Below are 11,013 nucleotides of genomic sequence, written 5' to 3'. Positions count from 1 at the left end.
CTAAATGTATATTTTTGGGTTACCTCCTTGGATACAAGGGCTACAAGGTTTATGATTTGGAAAATCACAAGACTTTTGTCAATAGGAACGTTCTCTTCCACCAAACCTCTTTTCCCTATTAAAATTGCTCACCTCGTTTCCCTACAAGTCTTTATCTATTTCCTATATTTGAACCATCCTTTGATTTTACTTATCCTCATATAACACAACCAAACCAATCAGAAGACATTAGCAAATTTCAGTCACATGATAATCTCAATACAGTATCTGACCATGCTTATCCTATTCCTCCATCAATTGACAGCTTACCTCTTCCCAAAAAGTCTAATAGAACTAAACATCCACCTTCCTAGATGTATGACTACCATTGTGATTTACCCTCTTCTAATGCAATCCAATCTTCCATGTTGCTGGCCAGATCCTTTACTCCCGATAAACCTTTTTCTCTTTCTTACTGTATCTCGACTGATGGACTTGCCCCCCAAACACAAAGCTTTGCTTGCTTCTATTTCTAATGTTTTTAACCTAATTATTATGGTCAAGCCATCCAATTTTCTCACTGGCAAGTTGTCATGAATTGTGAGATTTAGGCCCCGTTTGGTACCCATTTTTTTCAAAATGCATTTTTCTCTCTCTTTTTTCAACCACATATTCTTTATTAAAATAATATTACACATAAATCAAAAGCTTTTCCTTATATTTCAACTACAAATTTCCCATCAATTTACTATTCAAAAATATATTTTTACGTAAAAATGTCTCCCAAACACCCTCTTAGGCTCTTGAATAAAATACATGGACCCTTACTCATCTGCCACTGAACAAACATACCATTGGTTGCAAATGGGTGTATAAAGTGAAGTTTAAACCAGATGATACTGTAGAAAGATACAAGGCATGCCTGGTTGCCAAAGGATATATGCAACAAGAAGGGTTGAGTTTCTTTGACATATTCTCCCATGTTGCAAAGTTGACATCTATTTGGGTTCTTTTAGCTGTTGTAGTTGTAAATAACTGGTATCTGCATCAACTGGATGTCAACAATGCTCTCCTTCATGGGGATTTACATGAAGAGGTCTACATGGATATATCACAAGTTTATTACTCTCAAGATCCTTCTCTTGTCTGCGAACTCAATAAAAGTTTATATGGTCTTAAGCAAGCTTCTCGCTAGTGGGTTGCCAAATTAACTTCCAGTTTACTTTCATATGGTTTTCATTAATCTAAATCTGATTCATCTTTATTCATAAAATCCACCACTGATTCCTTTATTGTACTCTTGGTTTATGTTGATGACATCCTTCTTGCAAGTAATAATCTTCATGAATTTCATTTCATAAAGCATTTCCTGCATGATAAGTTTGCAGATAAATACCTAGGAGAGTTGCACTACATTCTTGGTTTGGAGGTTGCTAGCTCGAGGAATGGAATCAGTCTCTGCATAAGAAAATATGGTCTAGATGTCGTCAAAGATTCTTGTTTTTTCAGCTGCAAACCAGTGGCCTTTCCTATGGAGTCTAATCTCAAGCTCAAGTCAGAAGACGCAGATCACTTATCTGATCCTTCTATTTATAGAAGGCTCATTGGCAGATTAATATATCTCACCATTACAAGGGCTGATTTCGCATATTTTGTCCAGGTTCACAGTCAATTCATGTCCAGTCCAGCTCAATCTTATCTAAATACTGCTCAAATAGTTCTTGGATATCTTAAAGCTACTCCAGGTCAAGGGTTGTTCTTTGCTTCCAACTATGATTTACACCTCAAAGCTTATAGTAACAGTGATTGGGTCAGCTATCTTGATACTGGACGCGGCGTTATTGGTTTTGCCATATTTCTTGGGGATTCCTTGGTCTCCTGGAAATCCAAGAAGCAATCTACTATAAGTAGCTTTTCGGCTGAAGCTGAGTATAGAGCCTTATCATCCACCACCTGTGAAATAAAATGGTTGTTTTATTTTCTTTATGATTTGGGCATTTCTCATCCTCAACTAGCACTTTAATACACAGACAGTAAATCAACTCTCTCAATTGCTTCAAATTGTGTCCATCATGAGAAGACCAAACATATTCAAATAGATTGCCACCTTTGTTTGTGAAAAGCTAAATTCTGGTTTAGTCAAAATCTTCTATGTTTCTTCCCACCATCAGCTCGCGGATGTTCTCACTAAACTATTTGGCTCTGTCATGTTTGACACCAATATACCCAAGATAGACATTCTGAAGATCCATGCCCCTCTTGGTTGGGGGGGGGGGGCTCTTACAATACAGCTAAACCATCAGAAGAAATAAAGAAGCCTTCAGAAGAAGACACAGACCAGCAACTTAATTCAGTTTATTTCAATTAACATCTTTAATCAGCTAAGTAGTTAATTTAGTTAGTGGGTTAGTTAATTAGTTAGAATAGTTAGTTTGTTGGTTACTTGGCTTGTATATAAATAGTCGAATGTAATTTGTAAAAGTTTGAGCTTGATTAATTCTTCTTCTTCATCAGATTTTCTTTATTCTCGATCTCCTGTAATGACAAGTTTCTATGTAATTTGCCCCCAGGGCACATCTCCAAATGGTAAAAGGGGAGGGTGAGAAATCCAACTTTGCTTGAGGCTGCTGCGTCAAGGGTTCGAATCCTGAAATATGGATTTGGCTCTTGGGTAAGTGCAAGTGTACAAGCAGCCTTCCACCCTATACCCTTGGAGGCATAACCTGCGATTTACCTCCCTCACGATGCTCCAAAGCAGGGGCGGTGGAGGACCCTTAAGGTTGGGATTCAACCTTTAAGTTTCTATGTAATTTCAATTGATAAATTTCCACATGAATGTCTTCTATTTTGGACTGGCCACTATCTCTAACCATTTTCTCGTTTTCCTTTAGTGCGTTTATTCCCTTATCACATCGATCGTCGTTGGGCAGTTTTATGCTGTTTCTCCGATGTCGAAATCCACCCCCAGTTATTGGATTCTCGTGACCTAAAACTCCAATAGCAATAGCAGCCATGGCTGGAGAATGCCCGTTCTTGTAAATCACCGTTTTAAGTCCATTTATTTCTGGAAAAATTTTGGGGGGTTTGATTTCGATTTTGGAGTAGGTGAAGAAGATGATAGATAGTTATTTTATTTATTAGTTTTTAAAAGATAATATTATAAATATTAGATTACTGTTATGCCCTTTTAAAAATTATTAAAAAAATGGTCAAACTTAATTTTTGGGTCGACAAACAGATATTTGGATGGAATTCATCCATTGGGACTTCAATCGCAACATTTCAAAAGGTCAGGAGTGGTGGTTGCAATGGATGAAAGGTTAGGGGAAAGTTTGTAACTATTTGAAAGATTTGAGACTTTTGCTGCAATTATCCCTAATTTTGATACTTGAATAACAAATAGACCTTTAGCGGTTAGTCATGTTGAATAACAATTGCATTTTTTATAGAGTTGATATCATTATTTATTTGATAGATAAAAGTATAGCGAGAATTCTTATCAATCACTAGATGGTCAATCTTTACTTATGGGGTGTTTGGGAGACATTTTTATGTAAAAAATGTATTTTTGAATAGTAAATTGATTAAAAATGTGTGGTTGAAAAATAAGGAAAATTTTTTGATTTACGTATAATATTATTTTAATAAAAAATGTGGGGTTGAAAAGAAGAGAAAGAAAAATGCATTTTGAAAAAAATGAATACCAAACGGAGCCTTAACTGAGTTCAAACAATGCCCCAAGATCCCATGTCTTTCTTGATTGAATCAATTCAATTGATCATTTTTCACTTCTTGTAATTTATTTCTTGGATAAGTGTGCAGTAAAGGTGCTTTAAATGCTAGATAGCCCATCTTTATTTAACTCATTTATCTTAATTGGACCAATCCAACCGATTATTTTCAACTTCTTGAAATCCCTACAAATCTGTAGATACTAGGAGCATGCTACACACAAAAAAAATAATTAAAATAAAATAAAATAATAATAATAAATAAATAATGGCCTTCTATGCATTTGATTCTTTACGCAAGGGAAAAATGGGTACTCACAAAAGAAAAGGGGGAAAAAATATCAACTCTAGGATCATTAACACCATTTACTGTTGTCCTCATTATCCTTGTGACAACTGATTCTGGCAGACATTACTATTTCCTTCTCAAGCGACTGCTCAAATTCACGGCTTCACATTAATGAATTATCCTCCACTGTCTAAAGGGGGGAAAAAGGGAGATGCTTCTTGGATAAGAATGGCAAACAGCATTATACTAAATTAACATTTCCCTGGTCCCGTCTCGTTCATAAAGCAACTCAATTATATTCCCGTATCAACTGTTAATTACTACAAATTTTCCATCTTTTTCTTGAAACTTTCTCTATTTCCCATGCATCATTCACCAGAAATAAACATATTAAAAAGAGACACACGCATACATATGTACACTATCTTTCACTGGGGTCTCTCTCCAAATTAGCCCTCTTTCTTCTGCCCCTGTGATGCAATTTCCAATGGGGATCCTCCGTTCCTTGTATTATTTAACTATTTTTGCAGTTTCTTCGATGTTTATGGCGACAGTTTTGGCTTCTGATCCTCTTTCTGATGCACTTTTGAGCTTCGAATCCGAGATTATTGATGATTCCAACAGTTTAAATGACTGGATCGTGCCTTCTGGAGTGAACTCTTCAGGGAAAATTCTTGCATGTTCATGGACTGGAGTGAAATGCAGTCAAGATTCTTCTAAAATTGTCGGCTTAGACCTGTCTAAGAAGAATCTTAGAGGTTCATTGTCAGGAAAACAGTTCAATCTCTTTGTTGACTTGGTTGATTTGAACCTCAGTCACAATTCGCTTTCAGATAAACTTCCTGCTGGAATTTCTAGCCTTACCAATCTAAAATCCCTTGATATCAGCAGGAACAATTTTTCAGGCCATTTTCCAAGTGGGTTTTCCAAATTCCAGAATTTGGTTGTTCTTGATGCATTCAGCAATAGCTTTTCAGGACCTTTACCGGCCGATATTTCTGAAATTCAGTCCCTCAAAGTGCTGAATTTTGCTGGGAGTTACTTCCGTGGACCAATCCCATCAGAATATGGTTCATTCAAGAACCTTGAATTCATTCATCTGGCAGGAAATAGTCTTAGTGGTAACATACCTCCAGACCTGGGGAAGCTGAAAACATTGTCCCACATGGAGATTGGATATAATAGATATGAAGGAGGAATTCCATGGCAATTTGGGAACATGAGCGAACTCAAGTATCTTGACATTGCAGATGCCAACCTTTATGGTTCAATCCCAAAGCAAATCTGCAATCTTACAAAACTGGAATCACTTTTCCTCTTCAGTAATCAGCTCACTGGATTGATTCCATGGGAATTCAGCAACATCTTGCCGCTTAAAAGCATGGATCTTTCGGACAACCTACTTTTCGGACAAATTCCGGATAGTTTTTCAGAGTTGAAGAATCTTAGGCTTCTAAGCCTAATGTACAATAATTTGGATGGCTTTGTCCCTGAAGGAATTGCTAAGCTTCCACAACTTGATACTCTGCTTCTATGGAACAATAACTTTTCAGGTTCACTCCCGCAAGACTTGGGAAGATACTCAAAGGTCAAATATGTGGATGTTTCGACCAACAAGTTTGTTGGTAGCATACCCACTGATATATGTTCAGGAGGGGAGCTAATGAAATTGATCTTGTTTTCAAACAATTTTACTGAAGGGCTGTATCCATCTCTTTCCAATTGTTCCTCTCTTGTTCGTGTTCGACTGGAAGATAATTCATTCTCAGGTGACATATCTTTGAAATTTAGTAATCTTCCTGATTTATCTTATCTGGACCTGTCTAGAAATAGATTCACTGGAGGAATTCCCACTGATATTGATCAAGCTTCAGGGCTTCAGTATTTTAACATGTCTAATAATCCTGCGCTTGGAGGCATAATACCATTAAAAACATGGTCTCTGCCTCTTCTTGAGAACTTCTCTGTGGTTTCTTGTAGCATATCGGGCAATATCCCTCCATTTCAGCATTGTTTGAGAACTTCTCTGTGGTTTCTTGTAGCATATCGGGCAATATCCCTCCATTTCAGCATTGTAAATCCTTATCTGTTATTGAATTGAGTACAAACAAGTTTTCAGGAATCGTCCCCGAAAGTATTTCCAATTGTAAGGAACTTGTGAGCATAGATTTGGCTAACAATAACTTAGCAGGTCCTATTCCTTTAGAGATGGCTAAACTTCCTGCTATTGGGATTATAGACATGTCTCGAAATAGTTTCAGTGGTCCAATCCCAGCAGAATTCGGAAATTCTTCAACCTTAAAACTTCTGAATGTGTCCTACAATGACATCTGGGGTTTAATTCCTCCACAGAGGACTTTTAGATTGATGGATAGAAGTGCATTTTTTGGTAATCTGAAACTCTGTGGGGCTCCTCTGAGGCCTTGCCATCATGAAAATGTTATTCCAAATGGACTAGATGTGGGAAGTAGAAGAACTCAAAAGTTAGCCTGGATTCTGATCATCTGTGCAGCCATAGTCCTATTCATCACAACCGCGGTTTTTGGGATATTATACTTCAAAAGAGGAAGTAAAGGCCAGTGGAAGATGGTTGCTTTTAGAGGACTTCCTCAGTTCAATGCAAAAGATGTGTTGAGGAGTTTTAATTCTGTGGAAGTCCTTGAAGAAGTACCCGCAATGCCAGATTCAATTTGCAAAGTAGTTTTACCCACAGGAATAACTGTTTCCGTGAAGAAGATTGAATGGGAACCGAAAAGAATGGAAATTGTGTTACAATTTTTGCACAGGATGGGAAATGCAAGGCACAGTAATTTGACAAGATTGCTCGGGATTTGCTACAACAGCCGCCTAGCTTATCTGTTGTATGACTACTTGCCTAACGGAAATTTGTCGGAAAAGACCAGAATGAAGAGAGATTGGCCAACAAAATATAAGATGGTGATTGGAATTGCAAGGGGACTCTGCTTCCTTCACCATGATTGTTATCCAGCAATACCACATGGAAATCTGAAGGCGAGTAATATAATGTTCGATGAAAATATGGAACCTCGTTTGGTTGAATATGGACTTAAATCAATAGTTCAGTTGACTTGTCCATTGCCAGCAAAAATCACAAAGGAGACAGGTACATGTTCAACACATTATTCAACATTGATCAGAATCATAAAAATGCATAAAGTTCCCTTTTTCCACCTTTTCATTTCACTTGCGGGGGTGTCCCCATTACAGAATTTAATAGATTTTTTAATATTTATAAATTCTCATGAATTGTGTGAAATTTGATAGAATTTAATAGATTTCATAAGATTTGAATGGATTTCTATTTTGTAGATTTTAAAATATTTTCATAGATTTTATAGATTTCAATGGATTTTATAGATTGTGGGTAAAATTTATAAATATGCTTAACATAAGCAACAAATTTTTACTTCTTCTTTAACGATTCATTCTTACACATATACATGTTAATAAATCACAGAAAATGATCGAATCCTTGTTCAATTGTTTGTTAAACATTGAATATTATAACAGAGCTTCAATAAAAAATACACCCAATATTCAACAAAATGTGAGAGTGGGAGAAGACAAAAATATGTAGTGTTAAATAATCAAAGTCGTAATCAATATGAATTAGTTCAAAAGGCCACAACCTTGTGAGATACAAACACACAGATGTACACGTACATGACCACAAGGCAATTAATTTCATAACCCCAAAATTCTTATTGACCATGCAGACAAAAGAAAAAATTGTGGGATACCATCCTTACATGTCTTGGCTAGGATTTGCAGGTATATATAGAAAACACATAGCTCTTCCCAAGAAAAATGAATAGGGTACAAAACTTGAAAGATGAAGTTGTTCCAGTATGCATACTTAGAAATCGTAAATTACTATGATAATTTCCAGCACATCTATGAAATAGTAAACAATATATAGCTTCAATAAGAAAAAATAAGTTCAATAAAAAATCACACTCAATATTCAACAAAAAATAGTAATATTTCATAAATTATCATCAATTGAAAAGTTCCCATACACGATCTTTTCACAGTAGAGAAATGTGAGATAGAAAGAAGAAAAAAAAAATTTTCAAGATGGGGGGGGGGAGAGGGCAGCAAATATGGAGAGAGGTGAGAAATGTTGTGAAATTTTTAGGTTTGGGTTAAAATTGTTACTGATTCTTTGTACTTATATTTTTACCTTGAAATCCTTCAAAATCTATTTACTTAATGAAATCTTTTAAAATCAACCAGTTATGAGGACATCTAAATTTCAAAACTACCTATTAAAATCTATGTTGAGGACACCTAAATTTATAAGTATTTTTAAAAATTTAGATTGGGGACACCTATATTTTAATGAATTATATTTAAATCTGAATTAAGAATACTTCAATTCATATGGAGTTTTAAAATCCATCAAACTTTAGATTGAGAACACCCCCCTTGGTTATATATTCCTTTCCTGTTAATAGGCACGTTATTCTCTTTTCTTGAACAGTAAATTTTGCTGTCACTACTGAAAATTATACATATACATTAATCTCTATCAGGTAGTTGTAAAGATAATAGCTTGCATAGGTGCGTCGTTTATTCGTATGAGCAAGATAAATCATAACTTCCAAGAATTTGTTAAACGGTAAAGCCTGTAGTAAAGAGAATGTTACGGTAGCATGTATGTACATGTACTCCGTATAAACTCATGCCATAAGTTTGAATAGATAGTGCTCAAATAGTATTAAGAAAGAAAAAGAAACTAACGTTTTGTTCATTTTATAGTCTAGTATGGTATAATAACGCATATTAAACATGCACTCCCTGTTGTTGTTCCTATGATATTACTCCAAAAAATCACTACGTAGAAGTGCCATTTCCATCCTTATGATCTCAGCATTTCTTCGGCACACTTGTTTATAAACCTCAGCCCAAAATTTTCCGTCGACTTACACATTCCCCCTATCCCACCCTCCCGACTGTTATGAAGTTTTTTTTTACCTCTTTTTCTTTGTCTTTTAATTATTTGGACAGGTAAATTTGGTACATCCAAGAAGGAGGAGCTCTACATGGATATATACAACTTCGGGGAAATCATTCTCGAGGTCTTAACTAACGGTAGATTGGTGAATGCTGCATCGAGCATACACAACACTCCAAAAGAGATTCTCATTAGGGAAATTACTAATGAGAATGACATTGATTCCTCCAACTCATTCAAAGAAGAGATAAAGAGGGTTCTTGATGTTGCTTTGCTATGTACTACGAGTAGACCATCAATGGAAGATGCACTGAAGATGCTATCAGGGTTGAAGCCTCAAACAAATGGCAATGGCTCTTAGAACACAAGGCATCTTTTAGACTAATTAACTGCATATTATAAATCATAAACAGATGTATGTAGTCCAGCTTGTCATTGTAGATAGTTGGTTTTTGTGTTTGATGGTTGGTTGATATAGTTTGCTGTAAGATAGATGAAAAATTCTTGTTTCTATGTTTGACAGTTTGAGTGTTTAGTACTGTATTTTCCCTGATATGATGAAGAATTTTGATTCTCAGAGCATGTTTGGAGTTACTTTTTTATAATGTATTTTGTTAGTAAAAAAAATTATGTAGGAAACAAGAAAGGATTTATCATTTTTGAGTTTTCCGCAATTTCTGATAACATATTTCATTGATGCTATGTACTTTGCCTCTTTCTTAATTGGTTCTTAACATAAGTCTAGTTTCTTTTTATTTGTGATTTAAACGTTCCTTACCTTCTCACACTTCTATATGGTTGACCAGGTAGATGCACCATTTCAACTTATCCTGGTTTGTTAAAGATAATTGGCAATGTATCTCCTACCCTATACTTCCCCTAAAAAATAGAATTTATCACTTATGTATTTCTACTTACTTTCCTTGACCAAGACATTTCTTTTTGGTAATATAACAACATGTACAGTCTCTATAACCACTCGAACATTGTGACTAGGTATAAAAATCATGTATACCGTCTTGTCGTGATATCTAGTATTCTTGGGAACATTTGCTGAAGGAACCATTAGCTTCAATGCCATGATTTGGCCATGACACAAATAATAATTGAGGATCAAGAAGATCGGGCAATTACGCGTCGAGAACCGTATTTATGTGTGATATTCATAGTAATGAAGAAAATGGCCTACTTCCATTGACAAGAATGGAGGGGAAAGGATCTTATATGGAATGCGAATAAAATTTGAGAATTTGAATTTTGGCTTGGAATTGGACGAGGAAATAGTTAGGAAATTTGCTAGGGATAATCAACGAAGGTGGGTTAAGGAGAGTGGAGAAGAGATAGGATGAATGAAAAAATTAACATATGTTGGTTATGAGTTATCCCTTGTAAGTTTTGTTTGGGAAGTGTTTATTCAAGGTTTAGATTATAAAATAGATAGAAATAAATTGAGGATAAATGGATGGTATTTATGGATCTCTCAAAATATGTAAATAAAAATGGTTTTAGTATTATAAACATTATGTGCCAAACATAAGGTAAGTTGGGAAGACTTGAAAGCTGAGTACTCTCTCTAATTTTAGTAGTGAACTTTTCACTCTTCCCATAAGATAAATTTTCAAGCATTAAAAAAAAAAAATACATAAGAGGGGAAGCTAAATAATGATTGAGACATGTAACAAGAGAGACATGTTTATTGTTGTCAAATTAATGTCTCATACAATCACATGAAGATGAAACAAGGTATACCGTAACAAATCTTCTTAAAATAGATTACGCACCCTACAGTGTTGTCAACAGAATCATTGGACTTTTTTCTCCTAAAAATAAGATATAACGTTTCTTTCAAAGTCAGTACTACAATATACCAACATCGTTGGTCGAGCTAATGTATGATAGTTTTTTTTTTCGAATGGAATAGGCACAAACTAAAAATGTTCGGACGATTTTTTTTTTTTTATTTTGGGAAAATAATCCAAACAGAATTTTATTTCAACAAAATAAAAATATTCGAATTTTTAAAGAATGGAAAGAAT

At 35.1% G+C, this 11,013-nt stretch overlaps 2 protein-coding genes across 2 annotated transcripts; both read left to right on the top strand.

The window, feature by feature from the left end:
• The first annotated feature begins 353 nt into the window (after nucleotides 1-353).
• LOC111386827 (uncharacterized mitochondrial protein AtMg00810-like) lies at nucleotides 354-2,002 on the top strand. Its single transcript, XM_023011305.1, has 3 exons — nucleotides 354-456; nucleotides 858-1,173; nucleotides 1,312-2,002. Exons 1-3 carry the CDS (start codon nucleotides 354-356, stop codon nucleotides 2,000-2,002), a joined length of 1,110 nt encoding a protein of 369 aa, XP_022867073.1.
• A 2,208-nt stretch (nucleotides 2,003-4,210) lies between these two features.
• On the top strand, nucleotides 4,211-9,559 carry LOC111386822 (leucine-rich repeat receptor-like protein kinase TDR). Its single transcript, XM_023011298.1, has 3 exons — nucleotides 4,211-5,968; nucleotides 6,031-7,123; nucleotides 9,031-9,559. Exons 1-3 carry the CDS (start codon nucleotides 4,475-4,477, stop codon nucleotides 9,336-9,338), a joined length of 2,895 nt encoding a protein of 964 aa, XP_022867066.1. The 5' UTR covers nucleotides 4,211-4,474; the 3' UTR covers nucleotides 9,339-9,559.
• Nucleotides 9,560-11,013: the final 1,454 nt, after the last annotated feature.

This window comes from Olea europaea, unplaced genomic scaffold (genome assembly GCF_002742605.1).
Source record: "Olea europaea var. sylvestris unplaced genomic scaffold, O_europaea_v1 scaffold374, whole genome shotgun sequence".
Classification (NCBI taxonomy): Eukaryota; Viridiplantae; Streptophyta; class Magnoliopsida; order Lamiales; family Oleaceae; genus Olea; species Olea europaea.
This window is presented reverse-complemented; position numbering and strand designations above follow the sequence as displayed.

Bases quoted from the DNA above. Each gene is read 5' to 3' on its own strand.
- LOC111386827 (XM_023011305.1), top strand. From the start codon at position 354: ATGTATGACTACCATTGTGATTTACCCTCTTCTAATGCAATCCAATCT. The intron at 457-857 runs GTATCTCGACTG...GGGTGTATAAAG, and splicing joins ACCTTTTTCTCTTTCTTACT to TGAAGTTTAAACCAGATGAT. The intron at 1,174-1,311 runs GTGGGTTGCCAA...CCTTCTTGCAAG, and splicing joins CTTAAGCAAGCTTCTCGCTA to TAATAATCTTCATGAATTTC.
- LOC111386822 (XM_023011298.1), top strand. From the start codon at position 4,475: ATGCAATTTCCAATGGGGATCCTCCGTTCCTTGTATTATTTAACTATT. The intron at 5,969-6,030 runs GTTTCTTGTAGC...AACTTCTCTGTG, and splicing joins TTCTTGAGAACTTCTCTGTG to GTTTCTTGTAGCATATCGGG. The intron at 7,124-9,030 runs GTACATGTTCAA...TTATTTGGACAG, and splicing joins AAAAATCACAAAGGAGACAG to GTAAATTTGGTACATCCAAG.